At 37.7% G+C, this 26,560-nt stretch overlaps 1 protein-coding gene across 1 annotated transcript; it reads right to left on the bottom strand.

Moving 5' to 3' along the window:
- Positions 1-11,232: 11,232 nt before the first annotated feature.
- Positions 11,233-14,846, bottom strand: LOC141637231 (uncharacterized). The gene is made up of 7 exons (XM_074446795.1): positions 14,670-14,846; positions 14,297-14,459; positions 13,091-14,040; positions 12,025-12,657; positions 11,749-11,892; positions 11,494-11,632; positions 11,233-11,381 (listed from the first exon to the last, which is right to left on the bottom strand). The coding sequence occupies exons 1-7, from the start codon at positions 14,844-14,846 to the stop codon at positions 11,233-11,235; spliced, it is 2,355 nt and encodes a 784-aa protein (XP_074302896.1).
- Between the last annotated feature and the right edge of the window lie 11,714 nt (positions 14,847-26,560).

Below are 26,560 nucleotides of genomic sequence, written 5' to 3'. Positions count from 1 at the left end.
GTGAAAGAAAGTTTGCAAAAATGCATCAAATGAAAAGAGGAGCAAAAATAGAACTCCTAAAGCTTCAAATATAAGCCACCCTCGTTACTAATTGGGGTGACTTTGAAAATGTTCAAAAGAAATGGCAAGAAAGTGTTCTCAAAATGTTATATGCCACAAGAAATTGGGGGAAAACAAAACAAACAACAAAGCAAACTCCCAAAGTGAAACTCAAATATCTATCGATCCCTTTATCCATTGTATCCATTTTTGTGCATGGTAGAGAGGGGACGACCCTTCTTCTTGTCTAGGCAAGAGGGGGAATTCCGCGATCCTCCAGTGTTTCTAACACCATAGGGAGTCTACTCTTGACAAAAGCATTTAACGATTGAGGACAAAGGTACCCTAGATTGACACATTTTGGAGGTGATTTATTGGTATCCTTCTAGGCTTAGTAGTTTGAACAAATTGCATCTATGAAGGATTGTGTACCCTTGAATTGCTTCCCTTGTAGGTAATTTCCGCCACTTAGATGAGGAAAGTGGCTATTATTTTGTAGATGCATCCATTACTTGTTTTGTGTGCTTTAATGTTTGGATGTATCGCCATTTTGGCAAGCCCCACCTTGCCTTGCAAGAAGGCATCCTACCTCATGGTTGTCTTGTTGTGAGTTGAAGGGGCGGAGTGAGACCCGCTAATTGTCTCATATCGGCTATATTATTAGGTTAGTTTAAATAAAGGTCTAGTTTTAGTCACCTCTTTACTCGGGACGAGTAAAGGTTCGGTTTGGGGATATTTGATGTGACCATTATTTACGCACATTTAGTCCCCTAATTGAGCCTATTTTGCATACTATTATAACATTACATGGCCATTTTATCCGTCAAAACCTTCCTATTTGCTTTTCTATCGCATTTCATATGTTTTGTAGAAAAGGAGATAATAAGGCGGAAATTCCCGTCTTTCGTGCATATTTGGAAGCTTATTGATGATATTAGATGGACTAGTATGAAGAGGAGGCAAGAATGATGACCAATGACGTAAGAATAAAGATTATATAGAAGGGTCATAAGGTTTAAAGCAAGGAGGAAAAGCAAGGAAGCCATTCATGAAGAAAATTGCTCGGAACGCAAACCAAGAGTTGCTCCTTTGGCTCTGAAAATATGCTAGATGGAACGGCGTCGAAAAAACAAGCGATCTAGGCTTTTGAATCACTCCAATAGGAGTCCGGATGAGAAAATGACGTCCGTTTTACAATCCGAGCTCAAACAAAGAAGCTGTACAGGAATCCGCGCGTCCCGCGCTGAAGACGCTCAGATTGTCCCAAATCCGCTCGGATTGCCCCAAATCCGCTCGGATTCCTCCCTTGCTACAATCCGAGCGTCTTGCTCCAAATCCGCTCGGATTCCCTTGCTACAATCCGCTCGTCCCGACACCAATCCGCCCGGATTCCAGTCCAGCGCAAATTCGTTTTTCAAGCTCCGTGAAAGACTCCCTTCCTCCGAAAAATACCGGCTCCTCCCTGCTCTAAACTCAAAAGTGTAATTACTAGTTTAGCCCTTAGTTAACCCTAATGCATCCACGTAATTTCCACTATAAATACCCCATTTGTAATAATCAAACCATCAAGTTTTATTAGATTAGAACCAAGTTTTATTAGACTAAATCAAGCTTTCTTAGATTAGATTAGGAGTAGATTAGAATAGATTAATCTCAATCTTTCCACACAAATTACACATTAATCTCTCCTTAATTATTGTTCAAGTTTATTATTCAAGTTTATTATTGGGTAATTGAAGATTATTGGGTTATTATTGGGAGATTGACAACCTTCCATCAATCATCAAGTTCTTCTATTATTCTTTGCTTTATTATTTGGATCATCTTAAGTTGGTATAATTCCTTTACTCTTTAATCTTTATTGTTCATTTCTTCATTCTATTATCATGTTTATACTTGTTATGATGATTGACACCCTTATTAACATGTTAAACTTGATAATGAGTGAGTAGTCCTTTAGCTAGGATTAGTGGGTAATTAAGGGAAACCAACATGGGATTGATTCATACTTAATCTAATATGTTCACATGATTAAATTGCTTGCTTGTTGTGATGTAAACTTTATGCACATGTTATGTTTGATGAAATGCTAAGCCTATGAATCCTTGCATTTACAACCATCTCTTATCTACTCAACTTGACTTGTAAGATATAACCCAACTCGAGTCTTGTTAGATCATGCATAGAAGTTGAATAGGAGGAAAGTAAGTCGACTTGTAGGTGTTGTACAATCTAATCGATTCGGCTCCGGGACCCAACCCTTCCTATGAACCGTAAGACATAACCCAACTCGGTTCCCCCACAACACTAATTGCTTGCATATAATTGTAAACATGTTTGTATGATCAAAACCATGAATCCCCTATGACCCCATGATATCCTAACACTTTTAATCATTTGTTTACATCTTTCCCTTTATTGCTTGTTTTACCTTATTGTTTGCATTAGTCTAGACACAACTACAAACCCAAACAAATCGTGACACTAGCATAAATTGAGATAGATAGACTTAGAACCCAAAGCACACCGTCCCATGGATCGACCTCGACTTACCGCTAACTAGTAGTTTGTTGAGTATTATAAATGTGTTTGATTGGATGAGTGACGACCTCGACCGGATCACTCTTATAAAATGCCTTAATGATATAACCGTTTTCTATTTTAGAAGTATAGAAAACACCTAAGTCGGACAGGCGTTTTTTTCCCATCTAGAGAACGCTCATTTAACTTGACCGTTCTCTATTAAGCGTTACATAATGTCATATTTGTAGTAGTGTTTATCATGTAATTCCTAGGTACTAGTCAAGCTCTCACCCAACAAGTAGAAAAGATAGGGCAAACACCTAAATTCTCATTCAAGCATTCTCACAAACATCTTATGTGCATGATAAAACCAACAAGCATATACTCAAGGGTTATAATATCTCTATGTCATAATTGTTGGAGTATGTGTCCTCGACAATAGTGCGATCATATTAATAAAACTCATGATAAGAATAAATGAAGGGATGATTCATATTTATACGTCAACTGATCAACATTAATCGGTAATGATTGGCTGACTAGAGTTTGACATTACTGTCGTTTGACGGTGGTGATCAGTTGATACCTTAAGGTCACACCTAAAGGACGATTCCCTTAATAGATAAATTAATTAATTGTATGCTGATACAGATTAATTAATTCCTTAAAATTGAACAAATTTCGTATGTTAGTGAGAATATGAATCTTATTGTAATTCGATTAAATGAGATTCGTTTTAGTAATTAAAATTATACATTACTAAAGTTTTGTTTTATGAAACAATTAAATTAAGAATGAACGGTTAATTATAAATGCAATATGTTGTAGATTATAATAACATGAACTATTTTATTTACTTGTGATTGTGAATTATTAGTCCATTGTTGTATATAATCAAATTAATATATGTAATGATATTTAATTGTTAAATTTGCATTAATATTATTAATAACATGTTACAAGTCACATTGCACACATTATATGACAAAATGACAATTGACAAAATAAAATGGATTCCATTTTATACTTGGGCACAGGTTTTATGAGGGTTATTAGGATAAGATGGTTAATTGTTTTTAATTGTTAAAAACATAATGATTACTAGCTATCCTATTATATACTACACCCTAGTTTTGTTTTGAGAAAAACAATTGAAAAAGCAATATGGCATGCATTGGGTCCCTTGGCTCTTGTTCCCCCACCGGCTTTCCACCCCTTATGAGAATAAGAATTCTTCCTATTCTCATCAATTATTCATTCATACATTTTGAGATATCTCTCTTACTTTCCCTATTCTCTATAAAATTAAGTTTTAGAAAATAATTGTTCAAAATCTAATTTATTTAGATTACTATAGTAGTAATAGAAATAATATTAGAACAAATTTTAAGGTCGTCTAATAACTATATCTAGTCCATATATTATTGGATTTAAAGGGGTAGTCTTAGTGTAATTGAAAGGAGGTTCTCACACTATTGGGACTAAGAGGATCATCCATTTACTTTGAGCTTAAGAACAAGTGAAGGAAGGAGTCCTTACTTGTGCCCAATATTCCGTCTCACCAATGTAAGAAAAATCGTTTTGTCCTTATTTTGATTATTAACATCATGCATGCACTAGATCTATAAGATAAATTAATGAGTAATTTATATATCTAATTAGAGGAGTCTAATTAGATGGGTATATGAACCCCATCAATAATCTAATCCTATCACTCTATATAAGGTCCCCCTCCATCCTATAATCTAATCCTATCACTTGGGCATAAATTTGATTTAAGTATTGATTTGTGATTTTAATAAGTTATTATCACGCATTTCCATAAAAGCGAGTTATATAAGATATAAAGTTTAAGTAGGGTGATTTGGCACATTAATTTGGCATGTTAGACACATATATTTATGCTGCAATTTTTATTAATGAATGTCATATTTTATTTATATAATTTTGAATTATGTAATTTTATCTTAGTATAGCCTTAGTTTTAATCGGTATTACCCGTAATGTAAGGGATTACCGGTTCGGTTGTAATTTTAATGTGATCTCGTATCACTTTTATTTTTACTAGTTTTTCATATACAAATGTATAATAGGAATAATTATGTATTTTATTATTATTTGTAATTCCAAGTTCCTTCAAGACGGTGCCATTCGGAAAGGCGTTCCGACGAAGACGTTGTTCTTGAGAAGCGTGCCACTTGAAGTTCAAGGAACCAATGGAGTTGGTTTCCGAATTTGTAATGGATTATTAGATTTTCTATTTTAGGAAAGGCCATACTAGGAAATTTAATTATTGCTTTGCATTTTTTTTTATGTTACATGCATTGCCAAATCGCCATTAACATCACATGCATATATATATATATATATATATATATATATACACATATATATATATATATATATATATATATATATATATCGTTTTTCGACCGTGTCGATTAAAATTATCGTTAGTTCACAAATATAGTTCACATAAAAGTGATAGATAATAAATCGACAAGACCTCTCACATATTTAAAATTGAGATTAGCCTTCCCAAATAATAGGATCCATGAATCCCTTTGACATTTGGGGTAGATTTGGTTTCCTGTGGGGTACTTTCATTTTTCATTGGGTAAGTGGGGTAATAACAAGTTATTACACTCGAAATTTGGTTGGACTCAACGGGGCATGAAGACTAGTCTTATGTTTCGGGGCTAGAGATGAACTTAACGTAATTTCATCAACCGAGAGTTCTAATTGTAGAATCAGTTAAAGAGTTAACCCACTGAGTTATATTAATGAGGGATGTATCGGTTTCCCCGTGCCCGAGTTAATATGGATTTGGATCTCGGAATCATTTATATAGTTGGGTAGAGGTCATTATATAAATGCTAAAACATGCTAAAATGTTTTCATATATTAACGATGAATGTTTCTTTTCCCACTAAATTCGTTGTTTTATGTTGTTCTTTATCATTGCTCCTATTAATATACGATATCATTTCGATTTTAACCACTATTGCCAAAGACAAATAGAATCTCTTTCTAAATCCTCAAATGAACCGTTTAAATGGGGCATGGATTAGTTCCATAGGAATCGTTCTATTCCATAGAACTCCATAGGAGTTGTCCTATGTCATATAAGATTAACATATTAAATTCCAAATATGCCTATGTATGATTAATTGTGAAGAAGTGTGAATAGATGATATGATTAGTCAAAATATGTTTTGATAATATCATCTATGCATCCATGGTTCAAAACTTTTATTGATCATACTAAACACTTGTCATGAAGCACTTAAGGTATTAAGAACATGACAATGTTAAATTGGTAAATTGATTTGTTAGAAATTTTGATTAACCAAATACCACTAGAGTTAACTCTTGTGAAGGATTAACTAGGAATTTATATGAAGATAAGTCTTCATCAAGTAGAAATTCTTGAAGTTAGTGGGAGCAATAAGAAGTAAGTACCTATCTTAATCGTTAAGGATAGAACTTGGTAAGAAAGAGAAGGTGTTAGACACTAAAATAGAGACAAACCCCAAATAAGTAAAGATCTAGGAAGTTGGTCGTGTGACTCCAACATATTCCTTCCTTAATATCTATGACATTGCATTCTTGCTAATTACCACATGATGAGTATTTGATAAAAATTTGTGAATCATGCTAGAAATTGCCACATTTCATGATTATGAAATATGGCAAAAGGATATCAAAACCACCTTTCTAAATGGGTATTTAGAGGAGGATATGTTCGTAACACAATCCGAGGGTTTTATAAATCCTTAGAATCCTAATATTGAATAGTCGTATGACGACTAGCAAGAATAAGTTCAGAAATTTGAATGAATGGAACTAGGGTAATTGCCATTTCATCCATGAACATATGAATGATGTATTGTACTCATATTAGTTTTGTATTTAAATGTACCTCAATAATTGTTATGATGTACACTAACTCTAATTAGTACATCATTCATATGTTCATGGATGAAATGGCAACTACTCTAGTTCCATTCATTCAAATTTTGTATTTAGAAATGTAACTCAATAATTATTATGATGTACACTAACTCTAAATACGAATATAATTCAAGTTTTTGAAGAAAAACGCAAAAGGGTTTAACTATTATGCAATTAAAATAAGCGTTGTGCCCTTATATACCAGGATTAAGTTTATGGCGAGGCCATACAAATCAAGGTAATTATATTCAAACTAGAAATAAATGTCATATGTATAAGACTCAAGTTGGGTGACCCCAATCATTTCTCAATTCCCGATTGAAAATCACATTTAGAAACTAGTTTTGATTAGTCTCCCAAACCATTTGATTGGAAATCTTTGGTATGTGTGAATCTTGTATTCAAAGCAAGATTAATTCATGACTTCTTTCTAGAAAAGGATTATGAATAGAGAAAGATATTCGCCCAATTTACACCTTAATGTGTATGGTCGAATACAATTTCAATCATAAAAGGTTATTACTTCTTCATCTCTTTTACCAACGAACTAGGTAGATACTTGATATCAACTAAATGAGTTAATAAGATAAATTCTTTGAATAAGTTCAACGAATGTTTAAAAAGTATCAAAACCTAGAAATTATAAAACCAAAGTATTAGTACGTTGTTAAAATAGGAAACAATAAAGTGAAGACTTTAATTTACACCAAATAGAGTGTGATATGGTATCACAAGATCACTATCATAATCACACCCTATGAAGATAAGGTGTGTTATAAGGATACAAAGAATCCTATATGATATGATTGAATCTTTACTATAAAGTTAGAAGTAGTTTCTATCACAATTTGTCTAAGTATTTATTTTTCCACAAAAACAAAACATAGTTAAAGCAATCAAGTACAATTCATATATGATATAATTAGGCATGATACCTAAGTTGTAGCTTATTTCGAAAGAAAGCATGTGGCATTGTAACCCAACTATCACAAGAACAACAAGTTTGTGGCTCGTGATGCTGTCATTTGAGAAAATAATTTTATTTCTTAAAGACAGAATGGGAGAAAATGATCAAGAGCCACAAACTAAGAATAAGACGTAGGAAGATGTTCCTTCTTGGTCAAAACCAGTAAGTGTTGATTCGAAACCTAAGTGGAAAAGAGTCATGTTATTTAAAAAAAAAAGTAACAAACCTGTAACTTATTAAGATGCTTTATCTAGTCTCAACTCCACTAGAGTCCGAAATAAGTATAAACATGAAAATGTTTATTTAGCTTGGTTGGTTGGTGGCAAAGGGTTTTGCACGCAACAACAACGCTTCATTGTATTCGGATATGATTTGATATAGTTGGATTTTAAAATCATCTTGCATGAGTTTTGTAAATCGCAACTATCCTAAGGTAGGATACAAACTTAAGAAGAAATCTTAAGTGGAAGTTAAGGAGTTGAATTGTATGTTTTGATCATGTGATAAACCTTTCTCGAGTTGTCGATTAGTTTTGTTTATACATGGATTTTAGTGGGAGTAATATGTGGTATTACTAGTCTTATATGTAAGCGACATATTGATCATTGTGAATGATGAAAGACTTAGGAGAAGAAAAATAAATCTCTAAGTTATCCAGACCTACAAAGATAGGTCTAAGAGGATATTAGCGTTAAAGTTAATATTCTTATGTTAATAAGAATCTTGACAAGTTCAAAAGTATTGAACATGAAGGAATTGAATCCATTTGCTTTCGATGCGGGATTAATTCATTACGCTAAGATGTATTACCATTCTTAAACCTCGTATACTTGGAGTATGACGAGATGTTACAAATCGAATCCTTGAGAGAAGTCTCTATATAGCCACATAGTTCATTAGTTAGTACTAAGGAAGTACTAAAGTTATGAAGCTAAGCATTTAGAAATGAGATGGATTTATGTGCAAGGAGTTACACAAAAACCATATTCTAAACATATATGGATGGTTAGGAAACCATCTGAGCTATATTATTTAAGAAGGATATCTGCTAGAAACATCCTAGGCACTTGAACAATGAAATATGCACAACGGAAATTGAGTACACTTGCAATAATAAGATATGCAAGAAGGAAGGGATGATATTAGGATTCGATTTTGTGAATTGGAGGAACTATGGTAGTTCATTCCAATAACCGAAGCCTATCCCTACTCACTATGAGGACAGTGGGAGCTATTCTAATGCAAGAGAGCCTATGTCTAGATTGGATCTAGACACGTACTCAAAAGTTTTATAATAAAGATTATACATAACAAAGGGAAAAAGTATATAGTATAGTTAGTTAAGTGCAAAGTATTGCTGAGACTTAATAACCAAAGCCTTCTCAAGGGCTTAACATGACAAGTCATGTCATTTCAATTCAGTTGAAATTTATAATCATATACAAAATTAAAAATGGATTATAGATTATGTAGTAATTGATATTGTATCAATTTTACATATATGATAATACATTCTTCGTTAGAGTTTAATCACAAACTCTTTTATTACTTTGTTATATCCAAATAGGTTGTTGAGACAATATTGAACCCTATTAAAGTGAACTGGATGAACATAGTATTGGCCCCTAGTTACTTATATGAGGTGACGTCTCCAAGTGACTAGAGTGTGATACGATTGATGGCAAGTTCAAGTGCCATAGAGTCATAAGAGATGACTAGTCGATCACATAGGCAGACTGTATGAGACACTCTATCGGGCAGTGACCGCTTATAGAGTTCTGGTAATTCGCATAGCCTGGTTGTGGCGAGAGCTACTATAGTATTCTTTTGAGTCAATTTTTTGACTAGAGACTGTTCGCCCAAGTTGGCACAATTTCTGAGTGACTTTAAATTATGGTCTACGACTTTCGTAAATGAGGTCAAATGGGCATCTTTTGGGTCATGATGAGCTGTGTCTAGACAAAGGGAATAGTGCGATAGGAATTGTCCACCCCCTTTTTAGGGTTATTTAAAAATCTCAGGGCCACTCAAGGAGTAGTGAACTGAAAATGCGTGGCCACACTCGGAAGGTATCTACGATAGATAATTCCAGTCAGACAGTTACTCTCCAGATCGAGAAAACCACTATTGATATGATCACTTGCAAGGACGACCTGCAAGATACCTTGCATTGAGTGGGAGATAGTAATAGGACAAGAGAATTGGTGACGCACACTTGTCTCGGACAAGTGGGAGATTGTTGGAGTATGTGTCCTCGACAATAGTGCGATCACATTAATAAAACTTGTGATAAGAGTACATGAAGGGATGATTCATATTTATCCGTCAACTGATCAACATAATCGATAATGATTGGCTGACTAGAGTTTGACATTACTGTCCTTTGACGGTGGTGATCAGTTGATCCCTTAAGGTCACACCTAAAGGACGACTCCCTTAATAGATAAATTAATTAATTATATGCTGATACAGATTAATTCATTTCTTAAAATTGAACAATTTACGTATGTAAGTGAGAATATGAATCTTATTGTAATTCGATTAAATGAGATTCGTTTTAGTAATTAAAATGTTACATTACTAAAGTTTTGTTTTATGAAACAATTAAATTAAGAATGAACGGTTAATTATAATTGCAATATGTTGCAGATTATATTAACATGAACTATTTTATTTACTTGTGATTGTGAATTACTAGTCAATTGTTGTATATAACCAAATTAATATATGTAATGATATTTAATTGTTAAATATGCATTAATATTATTAATAACATGTTACAAGTCACATGTCACACATTATATGACAAAATGACAATTGACAAAAATAAAATGGATTCCATTTTATACATGGGCACCGGTTTTATGAGGGTTATTAGTATAAGATGGTTAATTGTTTTTAATTGTTAAAAACATAATGATTACTATCCTATTATATACTACACCCTAGTTTTGTTTTGAGAAGAACGATTGAAAAAGCAATATGGCATGCATTGGCTCCCTTGGCCCTTGTTCCCCCACCGGTTTTCCACCCCTTATGAGAATAAGAATTGTTCTTATTCTCATCAATTATTCATTCATACATTTTGAGATATCTCTCTTACTTTCCCTATTCTCTATAAAATTAAGTTTTAGAAAATAATTGTTCAAAATCTAATTTATTTAGATGACTATAGTAGTAATAGAAATAATATTAGAACAAATTTTAAGGTCATCTAATAACTATATCTAGTCCATATATTATTGGATTTAAAGGGGTAGTCTTAATGTAATTGAAAGAAGGTTCTCACACTATTGGGACTAAGGGGATCATCAATTTACTTTGAGCTTAAGAACAAGTGAAGGAAGGAGTCCTTACTTGTGCCCAATATTCCGTCTCACCAATGTAAGAAAAATCGTTTTGTCCTTATTTTGATTATTAACATCATGAATGCACTAGATCTATAAGATAAATTAATGAGTAATTTATATATCTAATTAGAGGAGTCTAATTAGATGGGTATATGAACCCCATCAATAATCTAATCATATCACTCTATATAAGGTCCCCCTCCATCCTAGCAAGGCACTACTCACACATGGTGACAATAACCAACACAAAAAATGGAAACTTTGACATATAACAAGTAAAGGAAAGCATGTCTTATTTTTTTTTTAGGTAGAATGTAAGTTCTCATTAAACTCAAAAAGACTATTACAAGCTAAGAAAGATAATAACATTACAAGGATCACCTACATCAAAGAGGTCATCTAAGCTTTGTCAATAGCATTAAGTACTACATTACATTTGGCCATTTGATGTCTTATAAGCAGCTGAATCTGATGTATCAACATTTTAGGATGCTGCAATTTTCCATCCAGCCGTGCCTGATTTCTCTGCTGCCAGACTTCATTGTAGACTGCCATGATAGCAGTCAGACAAATATTTTTTTCCAGTGGCTTCCATTTCCTTCTACCAATCCACACAATACCATTACCTTGAGGTACATGCATATGCAACCAGTCACATACCCCTTCTATTATCTTCCTGGTATACCTGCAGCTCTGAAATACATGACAAATAGTTTCCACCCCATTGCTCCAGATATAACAGTGTGCATCCTGATAGATACCGTGGCTGTAAAGTTTGTCCTTGACATTTAGCACATTCCTGAGAATCAACCAGCTTAAAAATTGATGCTTAGGTAATGTCCAAGTAGTCTACAGTAACTTAGCCCATCCTACTTTCTGTTCCTTGTGCCTAAGCCACTCATATCCAGAACTTACATTATATCCCTGCTGATCAGCAAGCCATGCCCCATTACCATAACCTGGTTTGAGAATCTCCTTAACCTTGTAGATAGCTTTCCAGTTCCCACTCATATGGGATTTAGGAATATGACTATCCCAAGGGTCACCTTTGATGTAAATCTGGTGGACCCATTTGACCTATAAACTATTAGGTTTGCTATACAACCACCACACCAACTTCCCAATAGTAGCCATATTCCATGTGGGACTATATATAATACCCAGTCCTCCTTCATATTTAGGAGTACAGACATGTTCCCAGCTTACTAGAGGGGTTCTCATATAAATATTAGTGCCATGCCAGAGGTAATTCCTACAAATGCTATCAATTTTCCTCAACACTCCTTTAGGAAGTAGAAAATTATTTGCCCAATAGGTAAACAAAGAAGTTAAGACAAACTTCACAAGAATCAATCTACCAGCATACGAAATCTTCCTAGCTCCAAAGGATCTAATTTTATCAATGATTTTTTCAATCAGTACCTGACATTCATCTTTCCCAAGTTTTCCAGCTGTAATGGCCACTCCCAAGTACTTGAAAAGAAGTTTACCTTCTACACAACCAGACAACCCAATTATATGATCTTTAACATGTCTCTGGACACCATTAAAGTAAATGTTAGACTTCTGATTATTCATTTGCAAACCAGAGGAAGCACTAAAGGTAATAAAATATCTGAGTAGCACAAGAACAGATTGCTTGTCTCCTCTAGCAAAAAGCAGTAAATCAGCAGCAAACATGAGGTGCTGGAGTCTAAGCTTACCACATAATGAATGAAATTGAAAAGGCATCACCTCAGTAGTAAACTCCATAATTCTTGTAAGATATTCCATAACAACCGTGAATAATAAAGGGGATAGGGGATCCCCTTGCCTCAAGCCTTTCTGTCCATGAAAATGTCCAAAAAGCTCCCCATTCAGAACAAGTGATAAGAAGTAGTGGAAACACATTCCTTGATCAGCTTTATAAAATGAGGGGGGAACTTCAGAGCATTTAACATAGGAAAACGAAAGCACCAGTTCACAGAATCATATGCTTTCTTGAGATCAACCTTGATAAGTCATCTTGGGGAGACATATGTCCTATTATACATTCTTATGAGATCCTGGCAAATCATTATGTTTTCAATGATATTCCTACCCTTAATAAACCCCCTTGATTAGGGCTAATGATATTAGGGAGAATTTTTGACAATCTTGAACATAATAGTTTTGAAATGACCTTGTAAATTACATTGCAACATGCAATGGGTCTAAATTGAGTCACACTCTCGGGCAGGTCCACCTTGGGGATCAAAGTAACCAAGGTATGGTTTACTTGCTTAAGGAGCTTCCCCTGATTGAAGAAATTCGTGACTGCTATACACATGTCATTTCCAACTATTTCCCAAGTGTATTTAAAGAATGCACTAGAGTATCCATCAGGTTCAGGAGCTTTGTGATTTGGAATGGAAAAAAGAGCTTCTTTAATCTCAGAATCTGTTACTATACTCAATAATGTTTCCCAATGTTCCTCAGTACAGATTGGGCCCCTCTGAACCACCTGCATATTAATAGGTTGCAGTGCAGTAGTTTCACCCAACAACTTCTTATAAAAATTCAAGAAGGCCTGCTGAATGGCATCAACATTAGTAAGCCAACGCCCTTGTTCATCCGCAATTCTTAAGACCTTATTCCTTGCTTGATTACTCTTCATGTAGCTATGAAAGGTTTTAGTGTTGTTGTCCCCCTCAGTTAGCCAGATAGCTTTGGATTTTTGTAATAGAAAACTATCACATGCTTTCTTAAGTTCCTGATAATCCTTAAGAGCATTTAACTCAGTATTAATCAAGTCGACATTGGTAGGATTTGTTCTAAGTTGCTCCTGCACATACTCCAAGTGCTTCCAAGCTCTCATACTATTATTTTTCATATCATCAAAAAGGCCTCTATTGAGATCCTTGAGAGGCTTCTTCAAGAGTTTGAGCTTTCTAACCATTTGATACATTGGAGTGCCAAGGATTCTATTCTCCCAAACCATTTGGACAGTAGGAAGTAATTGATCCACTCCACCCCACATGTTGAAATATTTGAAGCATTTCTTTTTCTGTTGATCTGTGATGTATCTCTGAATAACACAAGGGGTATGATCAAAGTATCCCTCAACATGAAAATGGGCATAATACTCAGATCTTTCAGAGATCCAGGCATGATTAACCAGAGCCATATCCAATCTACTATACACCCTAGTGGCAACCTCCAGCTTATTATTCCATGTGAAATAAGATCCTAAAGCAGGAATATCCACCAGATTACAATGATCAACACAACTCTGGAAGTCTTCCATTTCATCTTAAGAGGAGGCTCCCCCTAATCTTTCATTAGGTCTAAGGACAGTATTAAAGTCACCACAAACGATGCAAGGCCCTTGACTATTATTCTTAAAATGACAAATTCTAGACCATAGTTCTTTCCTCTCTTGGACTTCATTAAAGGCATACACCATGGTTAAGTTAAAAGCGTCTCGTGAACTTAAATCAGATACCTTCACATGAATCATGAATGAGTTGAGCATTGCATTCTATCTTTATGCCATTGAGAATTGGTAGATAAACACCAAATGCAATGGATTTGATAAAGTTGAGGTTTCCACAATAGCCATACCCATCCGCCTTTATGCCATCGAGAATTGATAGATAAACACCAACCTTCACAAATATTCTGTCTGATTTTATTTAGAGAAGAAGGTTTGACCTTCGTCTCAAGGAGGCCAAATAGTCCAATATTATGAGAGTGCAAGAACCACTTAATATGCTTCTATTTAGCAAGACTATTTAACCCCCTGATATTCCAAAATCCTATCATTGTGTACCACCCCTTTCTGGGGGCAATACTACTGACTTCGTACCTATGCCAACCTTAGGTGTTGCATTATTCAAGGCATCCATAAATGAGTATTGCCTAAACTTGCTTAAGCAAGAACCCTGATTAATCAATTCTTGTCTGCTCAATCTTATGAGGCCTTTAGCAGGTGTATTAACCTTATAGGTCCCATTACTCTGCCATTGCACCTGAAAATTAGTTGGTATCTCCATTGGAGTATGCTATACCACACTCTGAGCGAAATTCTACACAGGTTTAGGGGTGATTAACCATGGGGAAGGTATCTTTGGGGTAGACACTTTAGGAGGTACTACCTTTTGATGTTGAACCTGCACCTTAGGTTGCCATTTTTGAGTCACCTTCTGCTTTCTTTTTGGCTTAATCTTAGCTTTTTTACATGTCTGCTATGCATGTCCCACACCCCCACACTCCTTAAACAAGATAGGGTTCCATTCAAACTCAGTCCTAAGGATAACCAACTCCATTTTTTTATCCAGAAACGTCACTTCCTTAGGAGCACCCTTTCCAAATGGAACATCAATCAATACCCTATCATATGCTAACCTTGTTTTGTCCTTCATAGCCCCATCACAACGAACATAATCCCCAAGAAGTGCAGCAATACGAGGGATACAGTTGCCCCAAAATTTCAAGGGTAGGTTAATGAAACGAACCCACACAGGGACCGCTGTAACCTCAGCCTTTGTTAATGGTTCATTAGGTGTCCAAGGTTTAACAATCAGGGGCTTGTTATCAAACAAGTAATGACCTTGTTGTAACACAACCTCCTGATCTTTCTATTTCCCGAATCTCACAAGGAAAACCCCAGAAGGTAGGAATGATACTCTATCTACACCATAATCCACCCAAACTCCATATCTAAAATTCTCCACAGCATCCCATGATGGATTTGCACCTAGTATGAAGCAGATTACAGAGTTCTTCCAAAATTTTAGTTCCTTCTGAATATCAGACATAGAAAATTGTAACATACCTTCCGGTTCTTCCTCAATAGTATACAACTTCTGCTTATTCTTCCCACGATTCTGGGTAATCCATTCTTTGGTTTCTTCATCACTGATAAGATCATCCAAATCCAGCTCCATATGGTTCGAAACAAGCTTAACAACCTATGAAGAAGAAGGTCCAGCTAAAGTGAAATATAAAGGAGAAAAACGATTTTTATTATGATTTTTGTGATTTTTGATGCTAAAAACGATGAAGATTTACTATAATTTTTGATCGCTGTCATTGTCAGAACTAGGTTTTCCAATTGGGCGTTTTTTCTCGGGTTTTCCATTTTTTTCCTTTCTCTTTTTATCTCTACATCATTTTCTTAAATATGTAAACAATTGAAAGGTAAACAAACTAGAACAAGAATTATACCAATAAGACACAAAGTTGAAATCTTGGATTAAATGGAAGAAGAATCTTCACTAATCTTCAAATTACAACCCAATACCAAATGTAAACAATTGAGATAAACTAATTCTAAGCTAAATTACTAAGTAATTAATGTTTGATTAGAGAAAGGTTAAAGCTTTGTTTTTTGCTAAAATGTAAATATGTATTATATAATCGAGAACGAAAACCGAACTCGAGAAAATGTACAAGGTCCGTGGTCTATTTGTCCCAACAGACCGACAATAAGAAGGAGACTTATCCTACTAGGATGAAATCCTAAATCAGACAAACAAAATCAAAACAATAGTCCCATCTTCTTCATCTCGCTTTTCTTTTCATCATTTATGCCATAAAAAAGATCGCTCTACATAACCAAGATTAGATATCCATCATTCCAGTTCATCAATAAATTGAAACATGCATCTCTCCTTGATATTCAAATGCCTGAGCACATAAAATTCGGAATAGTAGCAACTCCGATCACCCCATAACCTCAACTCTCAAACTTGAGCATCCACCCTTGATCACTACTCCCCACAGGCTGGCTTATGAGAGGCAAACATTGGTGTTTTAGCAGGATTTTCCTGAATGGATCCTACTTTGATTAGAGAGTAATTTGGGTATCTAGTTTTATATGCTTGGAAAAGATTAATGAGTAAATAATAAGAAAAGACTAAGTATAAAGAATATTGCTTATATTATATGGATAAGTTGAGTACAAATTAGTGTATATGATCGAATATTTGGGAAGTAATGAGAGGTAAAATGTAGAATAACTAAGGAATAATCAATGAATAATTATCTATTTACAAATGCTATTTATAGTTCTACCAATATGAACGTTGCATTGATCTCAACGTTCCTCCCTTTTGTCGGAGCTGTTACCTGATTAATAGGGCATGCTCCCTATTAATCCGCTTGACTTATTCCACTCTAAACCAATCTTCAGCTTTTTCTCCTTTACCCGTCTTGATTCATGGATGATATAGTCTTATAGTTGGACTTGGTCTTCCTTGAGAATAGGACACGATTATTTATTCCCAACAACTGCATTTCTTGTTTATCTTCTTAATAATCCAGCCTGTTTGAATGCCCTGCCAGGCTATTTTGTACTTACTATCAGGCTCTTCTTCCAGGATCTAGTAGCCTGCTTATCCTATAATACTCTTCATCTGCCAAATAGTAGTTTGATTTGTCCGGTCTCTGGTTGCCTCAATCAGCCTAGTAAGGTCAGGCCAGGTTAGAGTCAGACCAGGCTAAACTGGGCCTAACAATTGCCCCTTGACATTTTACCGTCTTTGGGTCGGGCCGGTGTGAGATGCCAATTTTACCGGGCTAAATAATAAAGAGAATTATATTTGCTCAATGACTCTTAGACTCCTAGTTACCGTTAAACACTATAACGGCTAATGATGTCATGCTGACAGTTTTGTATTTTCTAGGGTTTTTGCACCGTTATTTCTCTTCTATAAATACGGTATTTGTGATGAGATTGTTCTTCACCAAATTTCTTCCACTTTCTTTGCTAAATTTTCTCCAAAATTCTCCCCTAATTCCCAGGAGCTTCATTCTGCAACCTTTATAAAATAAAATTCATCACAATAAACTAAATAATAAAGGATATAGGAGCCAAAAAGCGTCCTGCACCCCAGAAAGCTGCTGCTGAACCTGAACCCAAAGACGTCTAGGAGGAGGAGGTTGTTGAAGTTGATCCTCCTGCTCGTGCTATTGCTTTTAAATATCAGGATTCTATTTTTTCTGCTCTTCAATCTCTGGATCCTTACTTTCCTGAAGAGAACTTATTGAAAACAAACTATGATAGGGTTTTAAGGGAGAAGAAATTAATTCCTGATTCGACTGAGGTATGGATTCCCGAGTCTTGTCCAGTCAGGGCTAACTGGGTGTCACCTGGTTGGTTTTGTATTTTTGAATGGGCGCTCAAAGCTGGTTGTAAGTTACCTTTTACTCCTTTAATGATTGATACCATTCGTGCTATGGAAGTATCACCTTTTCAGATTATGCCAATGGTTTGGAAACTCATTCATTCTATTGAAAATTTATGTGCTAAACACAATCTTGTAATTACTATTAATGATATCAAGGCAATATATCATATGAAGAATCCTGTTAATGGTCGTTTTAATTTGAGAATCAAGTCGAAAATGTCTCCATTAATTACTAACCTGGACTCTGGAGATGATAAAAGTTGGGCAAAGACTTTCCTGTTCATCCGGACTGAGAGTCTAGGATCAGGCTTTGATTACCTGAGATATCCTCCCTTGGAGAGTGGTAGGTTTCCTGTACTCTTAGTTTGCAATATATATTATACGAAATTAGGATGTTTTGAGTTTTACCTGTGTATTTTTGGTGATTTTTGCAGCTCCTGATTGGAACTCTGATCCTCTTGACGAGGAAGCTATTTCCAGGATAGAGGCTTTCCTTGCTATTCCTGAGGAAGAGAGGGCCTAGCCTGCTAGTCTGGGTAGGGATCTGTTGCCCCAGTATATGAAGACCAAGCTGAGTGTGGTCAAAGTACCCAAAGGCAAGCCTAGCTCCACTGCTCTTTCCTGTACGTCTTCTATATGTCTTTATGTCAATTGTTGTCTTTGTTGTTACTTCTCATCTGATATTTATGTATATTCTTTGTATATTCAGTATTCAGGTCTTCTGCTAGGTTGGCCAGCTTTACTGCAAAAGACTTAAAAGGTCAAGGCGTAGCTAGAATTCTTTGAACGAGTCCAAGAGCCGGGAGGCTAGTGGGAGTGATAAGACACTTGATATTTTGGTTTCGATGTCCGCCTCCTCGGGATCCACCTGGCTAGTATCACCGGAGGTTGTTCAAGCTTCCAAGAGAAGGAGGGAAGATGTCGTCCCTGAAGAGGAGGAGAGAGAGAAAGAGCCTATTCAAGCTCAACCGATCAGGAGTATCAGGTACGTGTCTGCTAGGATGGATGATATGGATGCTGTCCGGGCACGGATAAATGAGTTTTCTGCTAGGATGGGCAGCCAGCTTTTATCTGCTAATACTCTTGAGTCTTCTACTAAAGTGGTATCTATCTTGTCTTCTCTTGTGACAAAGGCTGCTGAGCTTGATTCTCAAGCCAAGGAGGTTAGTTGTAAGGGGATTTTTGTTTGTCATATGTTCTTTTGTGTTGCTTTACATTTGGCTGATTGACTTTCTTTTGTTTCTTGTAGGGATTGGATGTCGGGTTGGCTACCGCTTGTCAACTCGGAGATGCCCAGGCTAGGGTTTCTAGCTTGTAAGAGAAAGTGGATAAAGTTAACCGTGAGCTGCTCACATCCAGGGGAAACGAGGTAGTACTTCAATCTCAGCTGGGGACAGCTAGAGAGGCATCCAGGGCTGCTATAGTTTGTGAGGTGGCTGCAAAAAATGCAGAGAAGGCACGGGCAAGAGTTGGAGGTAAGGGAAGAGCTGAGAACTGTCGAGGAAGAGTTGGGCTGCCGAGAAGCGGCAATGCAAGATCACCGAGAAAAAATGAAGAGCTTGGTGCTTTGAAAGGGAACTAGTGGAGGCGCGGCTTGCGATGCCGCTCGGTTTCTTTGGGAAAGGCCGGGTTGATGCTATGAGGGATCCGAAATCGACCAGGGCTAATGGGACCCGGACCGGGATGAGCGACTGGGCGCCCGATATCCTGATTTGGCCAGTATGGGTCAAGAAAACGAGGCAGATTCTCCTCCTTCCAAGGAGAAATCTGGTGATCAGGAAATGGTGGATAGTTGTGAGTCGGTTACTGGCTCGAAGCCTACTTAGATTGAAGTTTCTTTTTTCTTTTTGTTCTGGCCCATCCAGGGGGGGTATTCCTGGAATGAATATTTAGGTATTTTTTGGCCCATCCAGGGGGGATGTCCCTGGAATGGATAATTATTAGGTATGTGGCAAGGCCAGCTATTTTGGGTAAATAAATATTTGGTCTTTGTTTCTTTTTGTGTTTTGATAAGGTACTTTTGTAGTATTGGATGTTTTACTGGATCGGCCATTATCCCGATTGGATCGGGCCGATCTTTTGTCTTTGATCGCCGATTCATCATATTATGGGTGGGGTTATTGCCTGTCTGGAGGGCTTACGTCCCCTGCCTGTCTGGAGGGCTTATGACCCATCTATGTTATACAAGTCAGGAAGAGGTTTTCCAGATTTGTATATTAAATGGAGCTCAATATTTTAAGGCCTATTTTGCAACTGAAAATTGGGTATCAGTTGGATATTGGTGGGGTGGCCCCCAATCTTTAAGATTTGTTTTAAATAAAATGCAGTATGTAAAACAAGTATTGAAGATTCTACTTGGAAAAAGTAAATATGAGAATATTGACAAGTACTTGGGCACATAATTGAAGAAATCATATACGACATTTATTCATATAATGGCAAGTATCATACATTTAGTTTCATATCAGGCCAGGCAAGAAATGTTAAGGTGAAAATTATACCTGAACTGGGAGATATATTTTATATGTGAAATAGTTTTAAGTGTGCAATATTCCAAGCTCTTGGGATCATTTCGCCATCCAGGTTTTGTAATCTATAAGCTCCACGACCGACTATTGAGTCAATCAGGTAGGGACCTTCCCAGGTTGGGGCCAATTTGCCAGCATTCTTTTCTTTTGTGTTTTAGAAGACTTTCCTGAGGACAAGGTCTCCTACCCTGAATACCCTGGCTTTGACAGTCATGTTGTAGCTTTTTGCAACTCTTTGCTGATATGCTGCCAATCTAATGCTGGCTGCATCTCTTAGCTCTTCCGTTAAGTCCAGGTTGTCCTCCATTAGAGGTATATTGCTTGTTATTGTGTTCAGGCTGCATCTGGCTGATGGAATGTCGACCTCAGCCGGGATCACTGCTTCACATCCATAGATCAAGAAGTAGGGGGTTTGGCCTGTAGATGTTTTAGGCGTGGTTACGTCATTGCCCGGAGGACCGGGGGAGCTCTTGACCCATCTCGCCTTTCCTTCTTTCTAGCTTCTTCTTTATGCAGGTGATTACTATTTTGTTACTTGGATTACGCCCGCCCATTAGCTTTTGGATATCCTGGTGTGGAGGTTACCAGGTTTATGTTCCATTGAGCACGAGAAGGTCATTTCTTTTTCTTTTTCCCACGAATTGCGTGCCATTGTCGCATACTATTTCAGAGGGGATGCCATATCTACATATGATGTTGTGTTTGATGAATGCTATGACATCCTTTTCCTTGACTTGCCTGTATGAATCAGCTTCTATCCACTTGGAGAAGTAATCAGTCATTGCTAGCATGAAAACTTTTTGTCCGGGTGCTTGAGGTAGTTTCCCTACTATATCCATGCCCCACTTCATAAATGGCCAGGGTGCGGATATGGAATGTAGTTCCTCAGATGGCTGATGGATATATGGTCCATGAATCTGGCAAGCTTTGCATTTGGAGCTAAATTCCAGGCAATCGGCCCTCAAGGTGGGCCAATAATAACCTTTTCTGAGTACCTTGCTTGCCAGGCTCCTTCCACCTTTATGATTTCCACAGTATCCTTCATGTATTTCTGATAATATCTGTTCAGCTTCTTGTGGTTCTAGGCATCTGAGGTATGGCCCTGCCTGCGATTTCTTAAAAAGCACGTTGTTAATAATAGTATATGAAGCAGCTTTTATTTTTAGTGCTCTGGCATCTTGCTTATTTAGGGGAAGGATTCCCTGTTGTAGCCAGTCATAGTAGCGTTTTGTCCAAGAATTGGCAACATAAATTGGGAAACTTTCATCTTGTTTATTTATTGTAGGTTCTAATAAATGTACGATGGGTATTTTGTCGAAGTCAAGGGGACTGAAGTTGGATCCTAGGCCGGCTAAGGCATCGACACAGGTATTCAAGTCCACAGGAATTTGGTCAATATTAAAATTGCGGAATTTTGATTTTAAAATTTGAACAATTTCCAAATAAAGCATCATTTTTGAGTCTTTTGCAGTATATATTCCGTTTACTTGGTTGGAAATAAGAAGGGAATCAGTACGTACCTTTAGGTTTAGCACACCACGATCAATACATACCTTTAATCCAGCTATTAGGGCTTCATATTCTGCCTCATTGTTGGTAGCCTCAAATGCACAGCTTATAGCTTGTACTATCTTATCCCCCTGTGGCGATTTTAGTACTACCCCCAGGCCTGTGCCTCTCATATTGGCTGCACCAACGATAAATAGGGTCCATTCTAGGTCTGTTTTGTAATACTTCGTATTTATGAGTCTTTGGGTACTCTATCGAGTAGGCCTTACTCTGTCGAGTAAGGGTAAGATGCGTTTTAGAAAAGTTTCTGACCTGTTGGGTACTCGATCGAGTAACTAGGATACTCGATCGAGTAAGGGGGTACTCGATCGAGTGCCTTGGGTACTCGATCGAGTAACCGGTTTTACGGGGAGTTTTCTCGGGTTTTGTTAATTATGCGATTAAGATATATAACCTTCGCCGTCATTATTCTAAATCACTTTTGCAAAACCTAAATTACTGTTTAAGAGAGAAAGCATGCAAGTTCACCATCTTAATCGCATTGTTAGCAATTCCTGGAGTTTGGGAGGTCGGTTCTCGTCGTTGATTATACCGTTGAGTTCCTTGCGTCGAGGGTAAGATCTATGTACCCTTTTTATTATCTTTCCTTTATTTTGGTTAAACCCTAATATAGGGATTTGGGGGTTTTTGAATAGTATGTGATTTGGTAGCATTTATATGTCGTATGATAGGAGGAAGGTTCATAGAGGAAACTTTTTGATACAACAGTAGAGACCGTCTGACAGTGTGCTTTCCAGGTAGGATTTCCTACTCAGTATTAGTCCCATAATGGGATGATTGTTGATGTGTTGTGATTGGTTGTTTGATATAGTAATTGTATTGTGATTGTGATTGTGATTGTTGCCTATGGTTCGCGAGGCGTGGCCTCGGCTGAGTGAGGTCACTTGCGGGAGTGGCTTCACGCCCTAGTTTCGCCTTCTGTGGAACCCGCCACAGAAGGGATGTGCACATTAATGGACAGGGTTATCGCTCACTATGTGGAGCGGGGATTTGGTGGGTACGGCTGCGGTCCCCCACTGGCAGGGCTGGTCTAGTGGACAGTCAGTGATTGAGATGATTGGATTTGGCGTGATTGTGTGTGTATGACAGTTAAGCTGTCTGTTTATCTTATTGTTAATATATATATTGAGTTTTGTGATTAGTACTGACCCCGGTGTTTTGTAAACCTGCGGTGATCCATTCGGGGATGGTGAGCAGATATTGAACAGGTATGAGATGAGTCTTGGATAGTTTGGGATTGCCGACATGATGATAGGAGTCTTCATTTGTAGCTTATTAGTTTATTTACATTTCAGCTAGAACAGTTAGTTTGAGAACATGTATTACACATTTGGTTTGCTTTTGACAATTGTAACTCTTCGCTAAGTATTTATATTTAAATGTTGTTTCTTCATTGTTTATTTGATTATCATTGCCTCGGGTAACCGAGATGGTAATGTCTTCATACCTGAGTGGTCCTGGTAAGGCACTTGGAGTATGGGGGTGTTACAAATGGTATCAGAGCGACGATCCAAAAAAACCTGTAACCAATGAACCTAATGAACATAGGGAGTCAATTAAAATGAACCCGGGGTAAAAGTTGTAGGAGCTAATGCAAAGGCTTGGGAGACGTCCTAAAGTCGCGAACTTGCCTTACAATTTTGAACCGGTCACATGGGGGGTGTATGTCAAGGTCGTATGTGTTGTTTGGTTAGCTTGTGTAAGAATGTGATGAAGTGTGTGTAATTGTTGGATGTTTGAAGTAGAAAGTTGAGAATGTGAAAGAAAGATTAATGATATATGTAGACTTGTTGTTGGAGTGATAACATGTTGGATGTTTATAAGGTGGCATTTAATAACATGATATAATGATCTCGTAGATCGTACGAAAGGATGCGTAGCATTATATGCTTAGTTATGATATAATATGTGGTTTTATAAAGTTTTTAGCATGTTAGCATATGATATAGCATGCGGTTAGCGTTTCTGAGTTAGCATGACTCGATCGAGTGGGACTGACTCGATCGGGTGAGTTTTTGACGATTTTGAGTCCAGAATCGTGTTTTTGGGCACTCAATCGAGTACCTCGGGCACTCGATCGATTAGGGGGTCACTCGATAGCTACTCGGTCGAGTAGGCTAGAGATTAGAAGGTCTGTTTGAGGTCTGATGTTGGGGCACTCGATCGAGTATGTTGGGCACTCGATCGAGTAGCCCTTTACTCGATCGAGTATGTTTGGGAACTCGATCGAGTAGGGGTCTGGGCAGCGTGTTTTCTTGTTTTGAGGTTTTGGCGCGTATGTTTATATCCACCTCTTTTTCTATGATAGTTTCAAGATGCCGCCCAAGAAGACTACCTTGTATGCGAGAGCTGAGCTTATGAACATAGATGACATCGTTAAGATGTTGGAGCATCAGGATGCTCTCACTGAGGCTTTAAAGACTGTGGGGAAAGATAAGGATAAGGATAAGGAGAAGGAGGTTGATCATTCTAAAATCAGCCTCTATATAGCGAGGTTTAACCCGAAAGAGTTTAAGGGAGTTGGGGAGCCTAACCTTCTCGATAGTTGGCTTAGAGAGATGGAGAACATACTAGATTTGGTTCACTGTCCCGATGAGATGAGAGTGGAACAGTGCGTTCTATCCGAGGGAGGCGGTGGAAAGTGGTGGGATACAGTGAAAGTGAGTGCTAAGGAGATATATACAAACCAAGGCTTACCTGCTATACCTTGGGAGGAGTTTCGTAGGGCTGTGAGAAAGGAGTTTGTACCGGAGCATGTGAGAAGTAAGTTGAGAGAAGAGTTTGACAGTTTTAAGATGACCGAGATGTCGTGGCCGAGTACTACAGGCAGTTCAATGATAAGTCTAGGTATGCTGAGGATATGGGTTTGAGTGAGGAGAATTTGGCATTGAGGTTTGAGAGAGGGTTGACCCCTAAGATTATGGATAAGTTACCCGTGGGAGTCCTTACTGATGTTAAGGAAGCCTATGAGAGGGCTGGGAGAGCTGAGAGGTTGGTGGAGATGGCTCAGGAGAGGTCAGGTGGTGAGAAGAGGAAGTCTGAGAGCGAGGGTGGTGGCCAATCTAATCACAAGAAAGGCAACCACAATAAGTCTAAGGGGTTTTCTTAAGGTCGGGGTTCGATCTTTGGGGCTTCCTTTGGGCGTGGCCGTGGAAGTGTTAGTGGTAGTTGGGGAGTGACCTGCTATAGCTGTGGTGGTGTAGGCCACAAGAGACATGAGTGCACAAGTGCACCGGGATCTTTCCAGAGACCTGCGCAGAGCTACGCGAGCAACAGATCGACTGGGTCATGACCAAACCGGGGAAGTCAGAGTTACCAGAGTGGAGGCAACCGCAACGGCGGTAATTCTTATCAGAAACCACCGATGAACAACAACAACAATCAAGGGTCGGGTGCTAAGCCGACCACATCAGCCAGTACTGTCCAGGGAGGTGGACAGAAGACCATTGGAAAGTTATTCATGATGGAGAAGAAAACAGCTGAGGAGGATGCTCACGTTATCACCGGTACTTTTCTTGTTAATGGTATTCATACCTTTGTTTTGTTTGATTCGGGGGCTTCTCAGTCGTTTGTATCTTCGAGTCATGTTAAGCGGTTGGGTTTGAGGGTATATGAGTCTGTTAGTGAGCAAGTTTTTATACCTTCGGGTGAGTCTGTATCATGTGGGAGGTTGTTTAGAGATGTATCTATGATAGTTGGGCAAGTTGATTTCCCTGTAGACTTGCTAGAGTTTCCTTTTGACGGTTTTGAGATGATAGTCGGGATGGATTGGTTGGGAAAGTATAAAGCTAAGATAGACTGTCATCAAAAGAAAGTGTCTTTAAGAGGTCCTAAGGGCGTTAGTGTGTCTTATCGTGGGTTTCTAGTCAAACCCAAAGTTAAGTTGATTGCAACTGTTACTTTGAAGTCATATCTGAGGAAGGGGTGTCCTTTGATATTGTGCCATGTGAGAGATGACCAGATAGAGGGTCCGACAGTTGATCAGATACCAGTGGTGGGAGAGTTCGAGGATGTGTTTCCAGAGGAGATTCCGGGGTTGCCGCCGGGAAGAGAGATAGATTTCACAGTAGAGTTGAAACCAGGTACGGGGCCAATCTCTAAGGCACCGTACCGTATGGGTCCTAAGGATATGGAGGAGCTTAGGAAGCAGTTGGATGATTTGATAGAGAAGGGATACATTAGACCTAGTGTATCGCCGTGGGGAGCACCAGTCCTTTTTGTGAAGAAGAAAGATGGGAGTCGAGGTTTGTGCATAGACTACAGAGCTGAACCGAGTGACCGTGAAGAACAAGTATCCTTTGCCAAGGATAGATGACCTGTTTGATCAGTTGAGTGGTGCATCGGTCTTTTCTAAGATTGATTTGAGGTCGGGGTACCATCAGGTGAAGATTAGAGAGGTGGACATACCAAAGACGGCTTTCACGTCAAGGTATGGTCATTATGAGTATGTGGTGATGCCGTTTGGGTTGTCTAATGCAC

The sequence above is a fragment of the Silene latifolia genome, unplaced genomic scaffold, assembly GCF_048544455.1.
Source record: "Silene latifolia isolate original U9 population unplaced genomic scaffold, ASM4854445v1 chrun_scaffold_16, whole genome shotgun sequence".
NCBI lineage: Eukaryota > Viridiplantae > Streptophyta > Magnoliopsida > Caryophyllales > Caryophyllaceae > Silene > Silene latifolia.
The sequence above is the reverse complement of the archived record's forward strand: the minus strand, read 5'-3'. Positions and strand labels throughout refer to the sequence as shown.